General features: G+C 50.5%; 1 protein-coding gene across 17 annotated transcripts in view; it reads right to left on the bottom strand.

Moving 5' to 3' along the window:
• Positions 1-21,662, bottom strand: part of ryr1b (ryanodine receptor 1b (skeletal)) — a 104,861-nt gene that overhangs the window by 41,743 nt on the left and 41,456 nt on the right. For all 17 annotated transcript variants that reach the window (XM_035384732.1, XM_035384725.1, XM_035384740.1 and 14 more), the window contains 36 exons: positions 21,637-21,662; positions 21,223-21,449; positions 16,094-16,538; positions 15,181-15,780; positions 14,751-14,951; positions 14,220-14,331; positions 13,751-13,897; positions 13,287-13,560; positions 12,634-12,751; positions 12,040-12,172; positions 11,673-11,767; positions 11,236-11,371; positions 10,873-11,059; positions 10,499-10,610; positions 9,929-10,049; positions 9,431-9,600; positions 8,832-9,052; positions 8,316-8,406; positions 7,978-8,118; positions 7,540-7,700; positions 7,093-7,171; positions 6,875-6,964; positions 6,485-6,622; positions 6,295-6,372; positions 6,088-6,163; positions 5,802-5,925; positions 5,217-5,332; positions 5,047-5,114; positions 4,629-4,750; positions 3,797-3,846; positions 2,050-2,110; positions 1,389-1,515; positions 1,063-1,171; positions 836-917; positions 569-699; positions 20-340 (listed from right to left, as the gene is read on the bottom strand). The exon at positions 21,637-21,662 is cut by the window's right edge and continues 61 nt beyond it. In XM_035384732.1, coding sequence (XP_035240623.1) covers positions 20-340; positions 569-699; positions 836-917; positions 1,063-1,171; positions 1,389-1,515; positions 2,050-2,110; positions 3,797-3,846; positions 4,629-4,750; positions 5,047-5,114; positions 5,217-5,332; positions 5,802-5,925; positions 6,088-6,163; positions 6,295-6,372; positions 6,485-6,622; positions 6,875-6,964; positions 7,093-7,171; positions 7,540-7,700; positions 7,978-8,118; positions 8,316-8,406; positions 8,832-9,052; positions 9,431-9,600; positions 9,929-10,049; positions 10,499-10,610; positions 10,873-11,059; positions 11,236-11,371; positions 11,673-11,767; positions 12,040-12,172; positions 12,634-12,751; positions 13,287-13,560; positions 13,751-13,897; positions 14,220-14,331; positions 14,751-14,951; positions 15,181-15,780; positions 16,094-16,538; positions 21,223-21,449; positions 21,637-21,662 — 5,490 coding nt within the window. The remainder of the gene's footprint in view (positions 1-19; positions 341-568; positions 700-835; positions 918-1,062; positions 1,172-1,388; positions 1,516-2,049; positions 2,111-3,796; positions 3,847-4,628; positions 4,751-5,046; positions 5,115-5,216; positions 5,333-5,801; positions 5,926-6,087; positions 6,164-6,294; positions 6,373-6,484; positions 6,623-6,874; positions 6,965-7,092; positions 7,172-7,539; positions 7,701-7,977; positions 8,119-8,315; positions 8,407-8,831; positions 9,053-9,430; positions 9,601-9,928; positions 10,050-10,498; positions 10,611-10,872; positions 11,060-11,235; positions 11,372-11,672; positions 11,768-12,039; positions 12,173-12,633; positions 12,752-13,286; positions 13,561-13,750; positions 13,898-14,219; positions 14,332-14,750; positions 14,952-15,180; positions 15,781-16,093; positions 16,539-21,222; positions 21,450-21,636) is intronic.

A 21,662-nucleotide genomic window follows, 5' to 3' on the forward strand; every position in this document is an offset into this window, starting at 1 on the left:
GCGTGCTTTACACCCTCACCAGCCAGCCTCTTCATCCAGGAGGCCTCGTCGATGCCCAGGTTGTTGACCACGATCTTCATGATGCTGCCCAGCAGCTGGTTGAGCTGCTCGGAGGTGACCTCGGTGCAGAGCTGGTCCTCCTGCTCGGGGTAGTTCTCCACCCCCCTCTCCCACCAGTGGGGCAGGTAGTTGCACAGCATGGGCAGGGTGATCTCGATCACGTGGGGCATCTCCGTGTAGCGGGCGCCCGACTCCGCCAGGTCCCCGATCTCCTTCATCAGGACGTCCAGCTCGGGGATGTCCGGGCACAGCTCCTGAACGTTGTTAGGGAGGCCGAGGACTGGGGGAGAGAGGGAGCAGAAAGAGGGAGCGAGAGAGAATCGCAGATACACCAGTGTGAGTGGTGGTGGCCAAACGATGAGCCTGGATGGGCTGAACGACCTGCAATCATCTGTATAACGTTACAACACTCCTTTTCTTACGAGAGAGGAGGCAGGAGGCGATGGTGAAGGGTAGAGAGAGAGTGAGAGATAGAGGGGTGGGGAGAGAGAGAGAGAGGGGTACTCACTTGCTCTTTCCCGCGGGGTCTTGGTGGTGTAGACGGAGTAAGAGTTGAACTCGTTGAGATGGGGCTCCATGTAGGCCACAGGCATGGCAGCAGCGAGATGGGCCAGACACTCACCCAGGGCTGGCCTATGTCTGCAAGAGTCACAACCACAATGCAGAGATACCGTACCACAAAGCAGATACTGTATAACAAAGCAGATACTGTACGACACAGCAGATATACTGTACTGCACAGCACACACACACACACGCACGCACAGACACTCACTTCTCCACATGTGGGTTCTTGACAGTGCCCAGAGAGTAGATGCTACACATGATACGGTAGCAGGAAATCTGCAGATCGTCCACTGCGCAGCAGAGAGAGAGAGAGAGAGAGAGATAGAGAGGGTCACACAGTGCTTCCACCGTCTGCACCACTGGGAATAAGGACGGCTGCGTGCGATTTGTGATCACATGAACGTGTTAACAGATTTTTATCGGCCAGTGACTCACAGATGACATCATCTCCAAACTGGTGCTGGGCGATGTGGTCGAACAGGGAAGTGAGCACAGGAAGCAGGGCGATGGTGGTGTAGTTTATGTTCTGGGCCACACCCTTCACCTTCAGCCGGGGGAGAGTGAGAAAGAGGGAAAGAGATACAAAATATGGAATATTTCACTTTTGGTAGTCTCACTTTCCAGGTTCATAACATTACGAACCTCGCCATGTTTACAAAAGCTGGCAAAGTTTCAGGTAGACGCTTTGCTAATAAACCAAATGGAGATCTCACGTAGGTGGGGCTGCCCGTGGGTCAGAACACAGAGCAGGAGAGACCGACCTGGTTCCGGCTCGACACCTTCCCGAGTTTGAGGTTCTCCACCATCTTCTCAATGTCGTCCGCAGCGCTCTCAAAGAAGGACCTCAGCCCTGCTTTCACAATCTCAGGCCCCGACTTCATCACCGTCCTGAGAGAGAGGGAGAGGGAGAGGGAGGGAGAGGGAGGGAGAAAGAGAGAGGTAGGGGAGGGGGGACAAAGAGAAAAATGAACACTAAGAGACAGTAACTTGATTGATATTCTTGCATAAATGGCTGCTTCTTTTATGCCCAGAGACTGTACTTGAAAATGAGCCAGTCGCTTAGTACTGGCGAATTTGCCATTATGGGTTTTTAAATAAATAAATTTAAAATAAATAAACACACACACACACAGACAGACACTCGCAAATCAAACCAAATAATTTTTTTTATATAGCGCATTTTTTCTTACAGAGAACTGTCACCAAGACGCCTTACAGCGTAACAGAGGGGCAAATCCTCAAAAAGCCTCAGGCCCGAACCCCCAAAAAGCAAGCAGTACACACACACACACACACACACATACACACCCACACACACACACACACACACACACACACACACGTGCACACACACATACACACCCACACACACACACACACACACACACACAGACTTTAGGTCTCAGCGGGAGTAAGCGTTACCTTGCATCCAGTGATCGTGACAGGATGTGCAGACAGTTGACCACTGCAGAGGCATCTGTTCCTGTGGTACAACAAACAGGGCGGGGCTGTCACCAAGGTGACTCTCTCTAACAGCTGCGATTGGCTCTGCTGGGTACACACCTTAAACCTGCACCCAGTTTGATACCTGTCACTTAAATCAAATCTAAAGGTGCATCGCTGGCTCGGCCACACAAAAGCCCTGCTCTAAACTGGCCTGATATTTCACATGTAAGGTGACCAGTCACATGACATGAGGAGTATCTGGGGAATTTCTAATTAAAAATGACAGTGTTAAATTTAGGGGTGCAACTTTGAGGTGTGTGTGTTTTGTTAGTAGTTAAATGAAGGTGCATTACAGGCATATTATCGTTGAGATGAGGCTTAATGATGAATTTAGTTTGGTTTTTCTCATTCCACAAAAAAAAGAATACTATTAATAATAGTAGTTTCCGAAAAGAAATCTCTTCACTATAGTTGCCATTATGGCCTGTTCCTTTTGGGAGGAAGACGGGAAGTTAATAATGACACAGGAAGTAGAAAATGAACAAAGGACGCAAAGGGAGAGATACTGCCTCAAGCGTAGCCAGGCTACAGCGCCAGGTGATTACATCATGAGGTTTCCTGTTAGATTTGTTATTGAATGATAAGAAAAAAACTGCAATGCAAACAGGGCCACGCCCCCCTCATGCTGACACAGTCCAATGGTACTCTCTGCCCAGCATGGAGGTGAACCCCGAATCACACACCCACAGGATCACTCCGACCCAAGCCTGAGTGCTCCAGGATAACCCGGGTTTCATCAGAACCAGAACCAGTGGCAAGATCTGCACCACTAATTCATAAATTATGATAAATAAACTTTATTATTTCCATTATAATTCATAATTAAAATGGAAATAATAAAGTGGCACTATCAATAGTCAGATATGGGTCAAATAGGGATTTAAAATACTTCTTTACATGCTTGTAGAATTTGAAAGCACTCCAGATCTTTGAGACTTCAGGTTGCCAATCAAAGCATACAAATTTGTTATTTTCTTTTACTGGTGAAAATAAATTTTCTTTTAATTGTTTTTGTAATCAGCAGACATTTTACAGCAGTTTTCAGATAGTAGTAAGACCCAAGTCTGTGAATAGTAGAGGTGATTTTTGATTCCAATGGTCATGTGATTATGATACACTGATATCTCTGGAGCACAGAGTCCTCACCCACACACACACACACACACACACACACACACACACCTGTCCCTGTAAGGTTAGTGAAATCTCTGGCCTTGAGTGAGAGGGGCTCATTGAGCTCAAACACACACAAAGGAGGGAGAGAGAACTAAGCAAAGCACAGCAGGTCCACAGAGAGGAGAGAGAGAGGAAGAGGCCACAGGAGAAGGATGGAGAGAAGAGGAGAGAGAAAGAGCAATGGCAAAGTGGGAAAGAAGATAATGAGAGAACATGGGAGAAGGTGGAAGAGAAGAGGAAAAGACAAGTAGAATGTGAGCAGGAGAGACAGACAGAGAAAGAGGTGGAGGAGGAGTGAAGAAAAGAGTGTGAAAAAAATGAGGGAGAGATAAAGGGAAAGAAAGGGTGGCAGGAAGGCAGAGAAAGAAAACAGAATGGGAACTGGGATGAAAAAAATGAAATGAAGAAAGGAAGGGAGGATGGAAGGATGAAAGAGAGGGGAGGAGGCAAACGGCAGAGGCAACAGGCCTCCATGCAGGTTCCTTACCAAAGAGAGAAACTCTGTGTCTCACCAGAGCTGCCAACTTACAGAAGATACTAAAGCAGGAGAGGAGGAGAAAACAGGAAACAGAAAGGGATGCAGGGAAGAGAGAGGGTTTGAGGTTCAGCTGAGGGAAGCGAGGGACATACCAGCTCCAAAGAGGAGGAGTGAGAGACAAGGATGGAACGTGAGAGGGCAGGGTATAACAGGGCAGGTAAAGGACAGGGTTTAAAACCATAACAGCTTTATAAGTATGTAACAGCTGTTGTTATATAGAGGTTATAACAGCAGCATAAAGAGATAATAACAGTAGTGCAGTCAGTAGTGTAACTGCAGTTATCTACACTTTAACAAGGTGGTATTAACTGGGTGTACTGACAACACAACACATGATGGGTGAACCTTGTAAAACTAGTGCTGGAGTGCGGTTGTCCAGTAAATGTGTACAGGCTTCATCCACATTAACATATCGTTTGGACGTAACTAGCAAAATGGAGCCCATACCAAAAACCCCACGAATGTCAGCAAAACAAAGACATGGAATAGGAGAGACACGCAGAGTAGTCTCCTGAAAAGCATGTAATGGTGTGTGCCAACTCCAGAAGACTGTGTGTTAAGCCCAGTCTGTCTACTGAGAGGTGTTTTAAGTGTGTGTGTGTGTGTGTGTGTACCATTGGACACACTCCTAATAAGGGTGCAACAGTGTGTGTAAAGTTCAAATACGTGTCCTGTGAAGTGTGTGAAATTGTGTTCTGGCCCTTGGGTCTGGTATGACATTGTGTTCTGGCCCTTGGGTCTGGTGTAATGTGCATTATGAGGACGCGTCCCTGTAAGTTACCTGGCAATCATTTCCTTCTCCTTGTTGGAGGAGTGCCCTCCGCTCCCCAGCACTTTGGCCGGGGTGGACAGGAAGTACAGGCAGTGGTTTTTAAAGTACTGGTTCACCAGTGGAAGCAGGATCTGAGGTCAAAAGACAAAGTCCTTGTATACCACCTCCAGTGACACAGATGCACACAGTAATGCACAAATATATCAACCTCTAAAAGCAGGGTTACTCAACTACTTCTTCCAGCTTAAAAATAAGGCACACAGGACATACATTTTCCCCGTAATATGAAAGATGCATTGTACAGGTTAATGATGTTGTAATGTGCGTGTGTCAGTGTTAAGTGTTAGGTGACCTACAGCAGTCCACAAGTGACCAGTTTTGTAAACCTGTTCTATAGTATCACTGACCCGAACCCTAACCCTCTCACCTTAGCAAAGAATTTTATCTCCTGTTCATGCGGGGACTTCTCCACTCTGCCACTGCTCACCACAGCCTCTGTAAAGGCACAACTCTGTCACACAACAGAACAGTCTGACTGTGGTATCACTGACCCCCCCCCCCACCCCCACCCCCAACACCCCGGCACCCCCGAAGTACCCAGGTGAGCGATGAACTCCTGGGCGATGTCCATCCACTTGAGCAGCTTCTGCAGGAAGCCGTAGGCAAAGCGCTTCTCGATGGAGGAGATGTCCTGCTCCATGTCCTTCAGCCCCCTGAGAGAGAGAGAGAGAGAGAGAGAGAGAGAGAGAAAGGAAAAGCAACAATGAAAAGAACAACTGTCATCACAATCACAATACACTTTAGCTTTGCAGGCCCCGGGATAAAATGCCTTTTAGATGAGAAGCACCTCTTAGACGAACTGATGGAAGGAAGGGAGGGAGGGACAGACAGAAGGGAGGAAAGAAGGAAGGATGGACCCACGGACGGACCGACTGACCAACCAACCCATTCACTCACTCACGTTTAGCAGGCTGAACATTCTCCACAAGGGGAAGCTATTAGCACTCATGGTGCTTTGCATCAATTACACCGTTAACAAACGACATTAGCAAAAGAACAAAACACTAAATGATTCTTCATATATTTTATAAAGTATTGGGCAGAATGCAGGGAAAGAGAGGATGAGAATGTCAGTGAGAAAAGCTATCCACAGTATGTTTTCCTTAAAAGTGTGTGAGCTACCTGGTGACAGCATATCCGTTCAGCTGCAGGAACTTGAGCAGGTCCTGCGCTTTCTCTCGATCCCGGGCCTTCTCCTTGGCGGTCAGAGTGTCGTAGGGCACAATCAGGGGGTGGGTTCCGCCCCCTAAACAGAAACACAACCGTTCCCTTTACCTGTCCTACATGCACTAGTAATGCCTCTGCCAAGGATGAGCAAGGGGCTGGCCGACTGGCTGAAATATTTACTGTGCGCTCACTGATTGGGTAAGCTTAATGGCAGTTTCCACTGTTTCCATGGCTACCTCACCTTTGGACTGGAGCTCCAGCTTCTTCTTCCTGCCCCAGGTGTTGTGGTAGTTCTCTGCTAACTGCTCTGCCATGGACTGGAGAGGGAGAGGGAGTATGATGGCGTACAGCATGCATGGACAGTACACCTCACCTCATGAGGAAGACAAAAAATGAAAAGGAAAAACAGATTCCTTTTTATATATTGGCTGAGGGCAGAGAGGGGTACCTGCAGTTCCCGGGACAGCGCCATGCCAGAGACGTCGATTGGCTGGGGGCTGTAGCCATGACTGGGGTCATAGGTGGCCTGCAACACACAAACAGGCCCAGGTGAAGGAAAGGCCTCTCGGCACAAGGACCCCTAGGGCAGCAGCAGCCATGTTCAAACAACCCCCCCCCCCCACGCCCCCCTGCTCTACCTGGGCCGTCTGCGATATCTTGCGGGTCGCCTTCTCAGCCCTCTCCTCCTCTCCGTCTCTGGCTTTCTCCAAAGTCCACTCCCAGGCAATCATGGCTTTGATCGACTCCTTGATGGGCCAGCGGTAAATCTCCTTGTCCTGAGGGATGGACACAGGCACATACACAAACACACACACACACACACATGCACACACAAAAAAACAGCAGCTGATTATGATGGCGTGCTGTCACCGTCTATCAATATCATGGATCTTACAAGTACAGGAAGTGTTGAAGGAGAGCAAATCCGTGCTGGAGATAAGTGTGTGACAGGGGAGAGAGAGAGAGAGAGAGAGAGAGACAGTGAAGAGCAGTGCTCTCCAGGCCTCAGACACAGAGGGGGCTCTGACCTTCTCAGAGAAGGTCTTGTAGGGCCTCAGCATGGGGTGAGTCTTCTCGTTCTCGTCCAGCAGCTCTCCATAAGTCCAGTTGCTCTGAATCTGGAACCCGAGGAGACACCGGGAGGGGTCAGGACAATCAAACACTCAGAAGAACCACACGGTCGGGAGCAGAAACACATGTGCAGATTTGTTATTAATCCTGCCATTTCAGTCATCTTTCATCGTACCTTCTCAAAAGCCCACTTGTCATGTGTGTGTTCTGCATATTTGTTGATGAAGGCATCCAGTTTCTCAGGGATGATGGTGCTGTGGAACGCAGAGTCGGGTGATTAAATGAGTGGGACACAGAGGGTTAAAGTTCAAAACATTCATGCAGATACACCATTAAAATTCTGCCACTTCATCTTCTGAGTTATGACTGAAACCCGTTGAATTATAGTCCTCCAGGAGACTCCTTTATCACAGGGTTGAGCAGTAGTTAAGTGTGTTTAACTAATTTATGAATTTACACAAGCTAATATACACACAAACCACACGCACACACACATCTGTTAGAATTCTGTTTATATGTTTATTCTATGTCTGTTGCTTTTTTTTCATGCTTTGGCAATATGTCACCAATGAAACACATTGAATTTGTGTGTAACTGCCCTGGTCTAAACAAGGGTCCTTACTTGGTGGTCTCCACAGGTTTGGGGTCGAAGTTGCCCTCGGCGTCAACTGAAGCCTTTTTCTCAGTGCTGGTGAAACTGGCATCCACGTAATCTGGCGGAATAGCCCCAGCAATGGCGCAGATACAGGGCATGGCTATCTTAAACAGCTCTGCATCAAACCTCTACAGAGAGAGACACAGAGAGAGAGGGAGAGAATTTTGTGGACTTGATTTCTCTCAGATTTGGTGTTTTGTTTTCTAATAATAATACTTGTTTGTCCACGTAGGCCAGTGCTCCCATTTTACATTATAGCACAAATGCACATCAAACAAATCAGGTTTGCTGTCATAGGAGTGGCCATAATCTTAGCATTGGGCTGGTAGTGATAAATTCATTTCAGTCCTAATTTGCCACTATCGGCTGATATCAACATGACCAACACAAAGGGTAAACTGTAACCTTGTGTGCAAGTGACTCAAAGATGCCCCAGAAGAGTTTTCGGGAGAGGTGCAGCTCCTCTTCTGATGTCACGCCGAAATTGGCCCAGCCATTGGGCAAGCAGTAGTACTTCCAGCAACGCTCGTAGTGATTGGTCAACAGCTGCATCCAGTACAAACAAAGACAAAACGAAGCAATAGAATCCTTATCAAATTAAATCTAAACTGAAATGGAAAAAATGAAAAACCCCACGGAAATTTTCTGGGAATTTCATGGGAATTTTCCAATCCTTTGCAACCCTATTGACACATCAAGCACATGGAGTCTCATATGACAGCATTCCTCATTGCCCCGCCCACCTTGAGGGGCATCTTGGCGTATTCATTGAGAATGGGCACATCGAACACCAGCCGCCTCAGCAGGTGCTGCAGCATGGAGGGGCGGAGGTACCTGAGAGAGACAGAGAGAGAGAGAGAGAGTGGGAGAAAAGGAACAAGAGAGGGAAAGAGAGAGAGGGAGTGAGAGAATGAGTGAAAGAAAGGGAGAGAGAGAGGAGGAGGGAGAGAAAGTGACAGAGTGAGAACACTCTGAATCCAGATAAACGATGGACAGTGCAGCAGTACTGACTTGTACAGGGACATGAGGCAACACACACACGCTCGCACACACAAACATGCACGCACACCTACACACACACACACACACACACATACACACACACACACAGACCGACCCACACACACATAGACCCACAAACCCACAGACCCACACACACATAGACCCACAAACCCACAGAACCACACACACACGCACACACACACACACACATACACACACACACACACACACACACACACACACACGGCGATACTCACTTGCACAGGGACATGAGGCAGTCCTCGATGATGTCCCTCTGGGCCTTGGTGAGGGCACGGCCGCGGGACAGGCGGTAGATGGTGTGCAGCATGGAGTCGATCATGATGGCGCGGTGCTCGGTGCCGGCGAACAGAGGCGCGCACTTGGTGAGCAGCGGCAGCACGGCCGAGCACAGGTAGCGGTTCAGCGCTAGCGCCATCTCCGTGGTGCTGAACGCCGCCTGGAGAGAGAGAGAGAGAGAGAGGGGGCGGAGTCAGCGTGGGACAGGGCGGGGTGAGGCCAGGCGAAATCACACACACACACACACATACAGTCGGGACTCACACACACACGTACACCACACACAGTCGCGCGCGCACACACACGCTCGCACACATACAGTCAGGACACACACACACACACACACACATACAGCCGGGACTCACACACACACGTACACCACACACAGTCGCGCGCGCACACACACACACACGCTCGCACACATACAGTCGGGACACACACGCACACACACACACACAGCTGGGACTCACACACACACACACGCACACACACACACACGCGCACACACACACACACACACACACACAGCGGGACTCACCGTGTCGAGCGAGGCGGTCGCTCTCATGTCCGGCAGGAAGCCCACCTCCAGCACGTGCAGCAGGAAGTCCTGGTTCTCGATGCCGTAAACCCTGTCCAGGAACAGCACCATGGAGGCCTTGTGGTCCGGCACAAAGCTGGCCGACATCTTGGGCTCGATGATGTTCCCGTCTGGGGGGGGGGGGGGGTCAAGAGGGTGGACCGCGGAAAAATGAAACGAGAAGGGAGACAGAGGGAACTGCCCTATCAGGCTAAATAAAGCACATTTAAATTTAACTAGGACACGCGGACGTGACTGTGGCCTTTGGTGAAGGCAGTTCGCAAAATTTAATGTTTTTTCCACCTGTCCTGACATTACCCCCACCACCACACAGCCACCATTACAAGCTCAGATCCTTTCAGAGTTCCAGAGAAAAATACAACTTCCGTCAGAATATAACACAAAACCTTCGAAGGAAGCCTTGAATGAACAATAATTTCCTAAAAACACCCCCCTCACCTTTCCCAATGGCGGGGATGTGGACGGGCAGGCTGATGACCCCCACCAGGTCCTCGATGGGCACCAGGGAGCGCAGAATAGCCCTGATCCTCAGAGCCTCCCCTTTCCCGGCCTGGATCAACTGCGAGAGGAGAACCAGCACAAAGGCTCACATCCGAGTGAGCTCACAGTCAGGATCTGTGCTCTGCAATGCAGCCAGGCTTAGTGCTACATAAGAGTGGAGACTGTACCCATGACCAAGGACTCCTTTTGAACTATCTTTCAAAATAATGGATTTTGCCATGTTATCCCAGCATAGTTACAGCATAATTTTTTGAGGGTACCTGTTAGTAAAGAAACTTGGAATCGTCCTAACCGCCCCCCCCTCTCATACAGCCCCCTTGGACTTAGTATCCCATGTAAAGGGGGTGGTGGGGGATTTGGGAAGAGAGGTCATAGAGGGCAATAACTGAATTGCAGACATCTGCTTGAATCTGAATTGGGAAATCAGCCCTTCAGAAATGTAGCTGCAGGCCGCTGGTAGCTCCTGTGGACAGTTAAACGCTGGTGGCAACGTGGCGAAGTGCTCACATGCATCTCTGGGGCACAGCGGCCCAGCAGGTCGATGAGGGCAGAGTAGAAGGACATGATGGCGTTCCCAAGATGCACCCTGTTCTCCTCCTGTTGCTCTTCCCCACCGAACCTGTCGAGCAATCACAACACACACAAGCATGTGACCTCAAGGAGGTCCTGAATGCCCTGCAGGTCTCAGTGCATGTGACTGATAGGTTCCTAAAGACCCTACAGGTCTCAGTGCATGTGACTGAAAAGCTCCTACAGACCCTACAGGGATCTGTGAGCATGTTTACAATCCCAGGTTGTTTTCACAAGAGGGAACAAAAATGAACCCATAACCCAGTCCAAATCGCTCAGCACACGGGGGTGAGCAGCTCTCTGTTGCTTACATGGGGAAGCGCCGGTCCTTCTTGACCGTGGGCCCGTCCCGGGCGGGGTCCTCCGAGATTTTGATGGCCTCCTCGATGGCGGCCAGCAGGCCGTTACCCCCCTCCCCTCTGAGGGCGGGTCCGAAGCACTCGGGTCTCCGGATCAGCAGACGCACCACCACGTTCGCGTTCTCCTCCACGCTCTCTCCTGCGCACCAGAACCAAGAGCACAACCAGCCGTAATGTTCTAACGGCCATTTTTAAACTGAAGACCCGTTCACCCCCCCCCCCCCCCCCCCAAGCCCTGTTCTATCTGCATGCAACTCCTGCAGAGGAGAGACACTCAAACGCAGGCGGCTAAGGCGAGGACGGAAACAGCCGGACCGTTGACGAAGACGGCGAATCGCAGGAAGTCGAGGTATCGCTCGCCCCCGCAGGGGTTCCAGCCGATGTCGGGGTACCCCTTCGACAGCAGCATGGGACAGCTCTGGAGACCACACCCGGCCAGGTACGTCACCACCTGTGCGACATGCCACAGAGAGTGCGAATTCAGTATCTGGCCATGTTTTCAATATATTTCCTGGTCTTTCATATTTCATTATTAATCAATATCTCTTGGTACTGGTTTCTGACAGTTCAAATCTCTTTACTGCGATTGTTCATCACCATGTCCCATATTTGCCATTTAAACTGCCATAATCCTTTTGTTCTACTCCCTTGCTTTCCCTGACATCACATCACCCATTGCCTATGAAGTGCCTTATTAAGAGTTATTATGAGAATATCGCTGTGGTAGAGTTGCTTGGAGGAGGCTGACTGACCATCTCCAGGTCTTGCTCCTGCAGGGCCAGGGCCAGCTCGTTGTTGTCGATGCAGGACGCCGCCGCCACGTCCAGAGGGGTGGAGCCACGCATGCCTGCGACACAAAGGGGAGGAGTCATTCCACACGCCACTCATGTTGTTTTATTTAAAAAAAACTCCCACTGGGCGGAGCTACAGTACCACATATGCGCTGTTAATCAACAATGTGTTTGAACCAATCAACATCACTCATATACAGTGCTATTAGCATTAGAATTATTAACGTACAGTAGATACTGTGCCATTAGCATTAGAATCATTAACGTATAGAAGATACTGTGCTGCTAGCATATGTAATGCTGACAGGCACGTGGCTACGCCCCTCACCCAGCCCAATGCCGCTGTTCTGGAGCAGGTAGCTGAGGTGGTCGAACATCGAGCGCTGGTTCTGGCGGCTGATCCGGCAGAAATAGCACAGGAAGCGACAGCAGTTGGTCACCATCTGCGGGAAGCGTATTTCCTGCAGCGAGACAGACGGAGAGACAGAGAGAGAGGAATGGGTTCACTTGAAACACACACAAGCAGCCTACAGGGTAGAGAAGGGAGCTTCAACCACTTCTTCCTGGGAGCTTTTACTAAAAAAGATGTATGCAGCCCACATATTCCCCACATGAGCGGGTGCCAATATTAAAACAGACACAGGTATTGCAGATTCTGTCACTACTGGGAGGTACACTGGAAGTGCACAGATCCGAATCTAGAGTCACACTGCATATAAATCAGACTTGCTTCTCAGCGAATAAAGAGCCAGCTACGTCTATGGGAGACAGGCCTAGGGCTGCCAGGAGAAAAGGCTGACTCACAGACAAACTGTGTGTAAAGGAAACCGTGGGCATTCACTGCAAGCAAAGTAACCGTTCTGTCAGTGACCTGGTGAGCTTGTCAGCGGGATAAAGGAATGGTAAGAGAATGTTGGGGTACCTTGGAGTCTCCCCCACCGCCCAGCACGTTGACCATGACCTCCATGACAGTCTCGTGCATGCCCAGCGCACGCATCAGGTTGGGGTGCTGGTAGAACACCTTGTTATTCATGATGTTCCTGAGAAAGACAGAGAGAACACATTCAGTTTAAATTTCATTTAATGTTTAAACCTACATAACTTACTGCTCATAATCTTATACTTCATACCCTCAAAATCTATCCCTGCAATGCACATTACACAAAAGGGTCACAGCAGACAAAGTCTATCCTATTTCCTGTATTTCAAATCCAATGCTGTTGCTGTCCTTATTATTCTGTTATTGCCACAGATTCTATAGTCTCACCAGATCTTCAGCTCTGTATTTTTAACACTACAAGTTATGTCTTGATCAGAATCTACTGTTGAAGCAGATACATTCCAATTTCATGCATCTTCTGTAAATTCCTAGGACCTAAGATGTTGTTCTGCACTGTAACACAGCACCGGGAAACATCCAACCGAAATCTGCTGCACATATGAAGAAGAGAGAACAGAAGAAATGCAACAGTGGAGTATCCAGTCAGTCCAAGCACTGTGCATTGGCCAATGATCGATCGACTGATTGATCATTGGCCAATGACCGCTCAGTTGATGGAAGCCCTGCGGACAGACCCGATGCTCTGGATCATCAGCCTCTCCTCCTCGGGGCCCATCTGCACGATGAGCAGCGAGCGGATCTGGCCCAGGCACTCCAGCAGGTCCATGGTGTCCTGCACGGACACGCCGTTGATGATGTAGGCCTTGGGCAGCGCCCGGATCAGCTCGCCCAGGCCGTCGTACTGCCGGTGCAGCAGGCTGAACATGAGGCGCACCAGCTCCGGGTTCTGGATGAACGACTCCTGGGCCCAGTGGATCATGGTGTGGGAGATGAGCTCCTGCAGGGTGCCTGGGGGACAGCACAGCTGTTCAGTATCAGACAGTGTGAGAGAGCGCTCAAGGGGCACTTCAGCATTTACTGACACCAGCTGTCCCAATGCAGCAGAAAGCACTGGAGAGATGGTATTTTGGGAAGACTCTGCTGAAGTCGATTTGCTTCCTATGTTTGTGTAACAGAGAGCAGAGGTAGAAGGGCTCACTGGGTTTGGGCTCTTCCTCAGGCTCTGGCTCCTCTTCCTCCTCCTTCTTCTTGCGGAAGGTCTTGACTTTGTCCACCAAGCTGAGGAGCCGCCCGCGCAGGGATGTGTCAACCTCCTCTTCCTCCTCCTCTTCCTCAATGTGCACGCCTAATGTAGAGTGATGCAAACACACACACACACACACAAGCTTAGAGATCTGACCCAAACAGCAGAAGAAATTCAACCATGACTGACCAGAGCAGGATGGGAGGCTTCCCACCTCCTTCTGATGAGACACACTGCCACAATCCTGACACACTACGGTCATTAAAGACCTCTCAGGCACCTTAATCATCTCCCTACTTCTGATTGGCCCCACGTTCCCTGGCAGTGCCCAGGTAATCACAGGGACTGAGAACTGAGATCCCGTTTCACCTGCCTGACTAAATAAAGGTACAAAATACTGGACGAGGGCAGAGTGGGGACTGACCACAGTGAGCCAGCAGGGAATTGTGGAACTCGTTCAGGGTTTCACGGACTTCCTCTGGAACGGGACAATCTTCCTCTTCCGGCCCGTGCTTGAAATTTGTGAGCATAATAACCTGAACACACACACAGAATATGCAGATTTACCAAAAGAACCTGAACACACAGAATATGCAGATTTACCAAAAGAACCTGAACATACACAATATGCAGATTTTCAAGAACCTGAACATACCCAGAATATGCAGATTTACAAGAACCTGAACACATACATAAAATGCAGATTTACATTAACCTTAAAATACACAGAATATTCAGATTTACCATTACAACCTGAACTCACACACAGAATATGCAGATGTAAGATCATAACCCAAACACACACAGAACCTGCAGATTTTCAAGTCTTAAACTGAGAAGACACACAACTTTCCCATTACAGTACAACAAAGCAACAATAACACTGGGAAATGTATGAAAAGAGCTTTAATTACGTTATTATTATGACCCTGGCGGCGTGCGTGCAGTACCGTACCTGCTCCTGCGGGGGCGAGCGGAACTCGCGGGTCCGGCGGGCGGTCTCGGCCGCGCTCATAGTGAAGGCTTGCATTAGCAGGTTGTAGCGCGCGCGCTGGTTGGACTGTAACTGGTTGACGAACTGGTCTGAGAAGGCTATGATGGCCTCCACCCTGTGCCTCAGCTCGCAGTCACAGAAGTACTGCAGAAGGTTACACATCTGGGAGAGGAAACAAGCCGTAAAACCATCACTACGCTGCAGCAGATTAACATGAACACTCACTCTATGGCATCTGGCTTCTGCTCAAAATCTGATTGGCCATAAACAAGTTTTAGCCAGCACTTAGTCACAGGTCATTGGTTGAGAAGCCTTCAGTAACCCCTCATCCACACAAGCTCATTATTGGTCAGTGGCAGTAACTGACTGTTGGTTTGTTAGTGAGACTGACCTGCAGTTTGACAGACTCTGGAAGAGTCATCTGCAGGAGTCCTTCCTCCGGAGACTCCTCTTCCTCCTTGGCCTCAGTCTCACCAGCCTCCACCTCCTTCTCTTCCTCGGTCTTCTCTCCATCCACCTTCTCTCCTTCTCCCTCTCCCTCCTCCTTTGCTTGCTCCTCTTCTTCTCCCTCTTCCTTCTCACCCTCCAGCTGCTTCAGTTCCTCATCCTCCCCTTCCATCTCCTCCACCTCCAGGGCTTCCTCCTCCTCCCCCCCCATCCCCTCATCCTCCAGCTCTCCCTCCTGTCCCTCCTCCTCCTCCTTCACCTCCTCCCCCTCTTCCTTGCCGGTTTCGGCTTCCTCCTCCTCCTCCTCCTCTTCCTCTGGCTCCTCGCCCGCCGCCTCACCCCCGTTGAAGACGTTGGGCTCGATCATCTTGAGGATGTGCTTCACATCATCGTCGTCAAAGATGCCCATGATCAGCAGGGTGCTGACCAGCTTGAGGATGGGCACGAAGTGGAACTCCACGCTGCCCCCTACGGGATCCCGCATGGCCTGCGTCCCGTCCATCACCGCCTCCGTCAGCATGCTGATGGCCTTGATCTTCAGGCTCTGTGGGGGGAGAGAAGTGTGGGTGATCAAATACCACACCTGGTTATCCCTTACCTGAGCCTCCTGTTTCATTCACATCTCCATCATCTACAAAGCTTTGAGTCCCCTTCTGTTGTCATTCACATGCTTTATATATTTATTTTTTTTATCATTTATCTTATGAATGATACTTGACTTTTGTTTACAATATGTGCAAGATTAGCACCTTACTAGATTATATACATAAATATGTTATATGCTTATTATTAGTAGTCATAGTATAGGAGTAGTAGAATATCATCATTATCATCATCATCATCAGGCCCAGCCGTACCTCCAGGGGAATGACCGGGCTGAGGGTGTACAGGTCGGGGTCAGTGCCCACGAAGTTGACGTGGGAGAAGTGGGGTTTGGGCCGCAGGCAGGTGGTGAGGCCCACCCCGGGCAGGGCGTGTGCGCGGTCCACGTCCGGGTAGAGCGTGATGCTGAGGGTCTCGGGCGTCATGGGCACGATGAACTCCTTGTTGGTGAGCAGGCGGGCGCGCTTGGCCGACTCCAGGTGGATGCTGATCAGCAGGTCGTAGTAGCCGCTGCGCAGCGGGCCGGGCAGGAAGGTGTTCTCGATGGCGTAGAAGAGCTGCGACTCGTCCACGTGGCTGCAGAGCGCGTGCGCCACCCGGTTGTTGCCCAGCGCGCACACGCCGCAGTACAGCATCAGCGTGTGGTAGTGGAACTTCAGCAGGTCCAGCCGTTCGGAAAGCTCCAGAACGTCAATGCACCTGGACAAGAGAGGAACGGGGGAGAGAGAGGTGGAGAGAGAGAGAGAGAGAGAGAAAGAGAGAGATAAGAGAAGTATGAGGATCAATAGCTTCAATTCAATTAACTCAGTTAATTAACTCAGTTAAGCCATTAAAAATAATTTCGCAAAAAAAAAAACAAGACAACTAACTTTGTTATAGAAGTACAGTCGAACAGCATGCAATCCATTTTGCCTTTAGGCTCAGGCTTGGATATGGCCTGGGGAGCCTGAATCTATATCAGTTCTCCTGCTCTCAGGAACTTTATAAATACAGATCTACAGGTATTCCAAACACTGTGTGAATGTGATACCTGTTCTCCAGGTAAGGGCAGTGTTCCCTAACTGTGTGAATGTGATACCTGTTCTCCAGGTAACGGCAGTGTTCCCTGTGTGAAGGTGATACCTGTTCTCCAGGTAACGGCAGTGTTCCGTGTGAATGTGATACCTGTTCTCCAGGTAACGGCAGTGTTCCCTGTGTGAAGGTGATACCTGTTCTCCAGGTAACAGCAGTGTTCCCTGTGTGAAGGTGATACCTGTTCTCCAGGTAGCGGCAGTATTCCCTAACTGTGTGAATGTGATACCTGTTCTCCAGGTAACGGCAGTGTTCTCTAACTGTGTGAATGTAAGTAAGTGTATAATTCGTCCAGGTGCGTAGAACTGCTGAAATCCGTCCTGCTAGAGTGGATAAGTATCTGCGTTCATTTACTAATTACATACCGCGTTAGATTTTAAACTTTTCCCTGTGTGGAAACTGGTCTTTGGTTTTAGGTTGCGTTAGGTGTCTTTGTTTTTAGATTGTTTGATTCTTAGAATTGATAGATTGCGATTTTTGCACTTATTGCACTATCACAAACTGTTAACCTCTGTAATCAGTGCGTTATTCGACTCAGCTTTTCAGCTGCTAATTAGGTACATTCGGAGCGACGCTAGCGTCGCTCCCTCCTAGTTTATGAGCCAGTTCCCCATTCCAGTCTGTGCTCTCCCCCTCAGAAGGCGCTTCCAGCGACGTGGCCCCCCCCGACAACGGAACCCCTCTAACCTCTGCTACCCCCCGCTGACCCCCTGTGAGAACTTCACGGTCACAGGGGGACTATGGAACTGCCAGTCTGCTACGCGCAAGGCAGACTTCATTTCTGCCTATGCCTCCCTCCAATCCCTGCAGTTCCTTGCCCTCACAGAGACCTGGATCACACCAGACAACTCTGCCACTCCTGCTGCCCTCTCATCCTCCTACTCCTTCTCCCACACCCCCCGGCGATCTGGCCGTGGTGGTGGTACTGGTCTACTGATCTCCCCCACCTGGAAATTCTCTGTTCTCCCCCTCCCTGACCTGTCCATATCCACTTTTGAATTCCATCCTGTCTCTATCACCTACCCTGCTAACCTTTATATTATTGTTATTTATCGCCCCCCGGGGCCCCTGGGAAGCTTCCTGGATGAGCTAGACACCCTGCTCAGCTCCTTCCCTGAGGACGGCACCCCGCTGATCCTCCTTGGAGATTTTAACATCCACCTAGAAGCCTCCCAGTCTGCTGCCTTCCTACCACTACTTCACTCCTTTGACCTCTCCCTACAACACTCTCCTCCAACCCACAAGGCAGGCAACCTCCTAGACCTGATCTTCCTGAGGACCTGCTCCAGCTCCAATCTTACGGTTACCCCCCTGCATACGTCTGACCATCATTTCATCTCCTTCTCCCTCCCCCTCTCTCCACACCCTCCCTCTCCCCCTCCCATCCCCACTGTCACTGTCCGCCGTAACCTCCGCTCCCTATCACCCTCTTCTCTTGCTCACAGAGTGACTGCCTCCCTCCCCACTCTTCAATCATTTTCCAAGCTCCCCACTAACTCTGCATCCTCCACCCTGACGTCATCTCTCTCCTCAGCACTCGACTCCCTATGCCCCTTCGTCCCTAGGCCAGCACGTTCATCCCCTCCCAGTCCATGGATGTCTGACATCCTGCGCACCTCCAGGGCCACCCTCCGCGCTGCTGAGAGGAAGTGGGCCAAATCCAGGGACCCATCTGACCTCTCAGCCTATCAGTCTCTCCTGAAAGAGTTCTCCTCTTCTGTCACTGCCGCTAAGGCAAAATTCTACCAAACCAAAATTCATAACTCCATTTCTAACCCTCGTCAACTTTTCTCTATTTTCTCTTCTCTCCTCAGCGTGCCACCTCCTCCACCCCAGTCTTCCTTCACTGCAGATGACTTTGCAGCATTCTTTGACGAAAAGATTGCAGACATCCGCACCTCCTTTGCCCCCTCTGCGTCCTCCGCCCCCTCTGCGTCCTCCGCCCCCTCTGCGTCCTCCGCCCCCTCTGCGTCCTCCGCCCCCTCTGCGTCCTCCGCCCCCTGTTTCTCCACATTTTCTCTCCTCTCAGACACTGAAGTCTCCCAGCTTCTGCTCACCCACCGCCCTACCACCTGCGCCCTCGACCCTATCCCCTCATCTCTCCTTCAAGCAATCACACCAGACATCCTCCCTTTTGTCGCCTCCCTCGTGAACTCATCCCTATCTTCTGGATGTTTCCCCTCATCCTTCAAGAAGGCCCACATCACCCCGCTGCTGAAGAAACCCACACTAGATCCTTCAGTCATTCAGAACTACCGCCCGGTATCTCTCCTCCCTTTCCTATCCAAAACACTCGAACGTGCTGCATCTAACCAGCTCTCTGCTTATTTCTCTGAGAACAACCTGCTTGATCCCCACCAGTCTGGCTTCAGGCCTGGCCACTCGACTGAGACTGCACTCCTCTCGGTCAGTGAGTCACTCCATGCCGCACGAGCAGCCTCCCTCTCCTCTGTCCTGATTCTCCTAGACCTCTCCGCTGCATTTGACACTGTGGACCACTCTACCCTCCTGTCCTCCCTGGCAGCATCAGGGATCCGCGGCACAGTCCTTGACTGGATTGAGTCCTACCTCTCTGACCGCTCCTTCCAGGTTGCCTGGGCGGGTAAGGTATCACCACCCCGTCCCCTCACTACCGGAGTTCCCCAGGGCTCAGTCCTTGGTCCCCTTCTCTTCTCCATGTACACCAGATCCCTTGGCCCTGTAATATCTGCCCATGGCCTGTCCTATCATTCCTATGCCGACGACACGCAACTCTTTCTCTCCTTCTCCCCATCGGACACACAGGTCCCTGCCCGCATCTCCGCTTGCCTGAGGGACATACAGAGCTGGATGGACAATCACCACCTGAAGCTCAACCCGGGAAAGACGGAGCTAATCTTTATTCCTGCTCTATCCTCTCCCCTCCTCGACTTTTCCATTTCCTTAGGGGACACCGTAGTGACATCATCACCCTGCGCCAAGAATCTCGGAGTGATGATGGACAACAGGCTGTCCCTCTCCAACAACATTGCAGCAGTAACCCGGGCATGCAGATTTTTCCTATATAACATCCGCAGAATCCGCCCCTTTCTCACCACCTACTCAACCCAGCTCCTGGTCCAAGCAATGGTTCTATCCCGCCTGGACTACTGCAACTCTCTTCTGGCTGGACTACCGGCATCTGCCACCAGACCCCTGCAGCTCATCCAGAATGCTGCGGCTCGTCTGGTCTTCAACCTCCCCAGACACTCCCACGTAACCCCCCTGCTCACTACCCTCCACTGGCTGCCTGTTATAGCTCGCATCAAATTCAAAACATTGGTTCTAGCATACCAGGCAGTCAAGGGATCAGCCCCAGCATACCTTCACAAGATTTTCAAACCCTACATGCCAGCCAGATCCCTCCGTTCTGCTACCTCAGGACGCCTAGCACCTCCCCCTCTTCGCACCTGCACTTCCAGAACACGTCTCCTGTCTGTTCTGGCCCCACGATGGTGGAATGACCTCCCTGTGGAGGTCAGAACAGCTGAGACTGTGAACAATTTCAAACGACGACTGAAGACCCACCTCTTCAGGCTGCACCTCTCCCCATCCCTCCCTTCCCCCCCTGTAAATGACTACACTTAGGGGTGTAACTAGGCAGCTGTTTAATAGGTGACTTAGTTGATGCGCCAGTCTTAATGACTACTTGTATTTTTATTTTTTATTTTTCCATAGATTGCGTTGTTGCCGTTCTCGTTGTTAGTGTTAATCAGTTTAACCACCAGGGTCCAAGTTGAACTATGCGGTTGTTCCCTGTACTTGGACCGGTACTTCTCTCTAGGGGTTTCGTCATACTTGTTCCTGGTTATGGTTATACACTTTGTTGTACGTCGCTCTGGATAAGAGCGTCTGCCAAATGCCTGTAATGTAATGTAATGTAATGAATGTGATACCTCTTCTCCAGGTAACGGAAGTGTTCCCTGTGTGAAGGTGATACCTGTTCTCCAGGTAACGGCAGTGTTCCCTGTGTGAATGTGATACCTGTTCTCCAGGTAACGGCAGTGTTTTCTGTGTGAAGGTGATACCTGTTCTCCAGGTAACGGCAGTGTTCCGTGTGAATGTGATACCTGTTCTCCAGGTAACGGCAGTGTTCCCTAACTGTGTGAAGCTGATACCTGTTCTCCAGGTAACGACAGTGTTCCCTGTGGGAAGGTGATACCTGTTCTCCAGGTAAAGGCAGTGTTCCCTGTGTGAAGGTGATAACTGTTCTCCAGGTAGCGGCAGTGTTCCCTGTGTGAAGGTGATACCTGTTCTCCAGGTAACGGCAGTGTTCCCTGTGGGAAGGTGATACCTGTTCTCCTCAGGGATGTGGAGCGCCATCATGGTCAGCGGCTCGATGCATTCCACCATCCAGCCGTGGCGCTCGCTCACGCGCGACACCTCCGGGGACAGGAAGTGGTTGGGCATGCGGCTCCAGATCACCGGCTTCAGCATCTGCACGTCCAGCCGGGGCGGGCACTGGGGCACCGGGTTCTTCCGCTCGCTGTGGAACATGGCCGCCGAGATGGGCATGATGTTCTGATAGAGAGAGAGGGTGAGAGAGAGAGAGGTTGGGTGGAGAGAGAGTTTAGTGACATAAGAAAAGATGTAGAGACACAAAAAGGTCAGGATTCAAGTGACGCTGAAAACCCCAGACAGTTTTTCACAGACAGAGAGAAGGGGAGTGGAGGAGTGGAGGAGGAGAGGAGGAGAGGAGGATCCTGACCTTGAGTTTCCCCAGCTCCAGCTGCA

The sequence above is a fragment of the Anguilla anguilla genome, chromosome 12 (assembly GCF_013347855.1).
Source record: "Anguilla anguilla isolate fAngAng1 chromosome 12, fAngAng1.pri, whole genome shotgun sequence".
NCBI classification, from domain to species: Eukaryota; Metazoa; Chordata; class Actinopteri; order Anguilliformes; family Anguillidae; genus Anguilla; species Anguilla anguilla.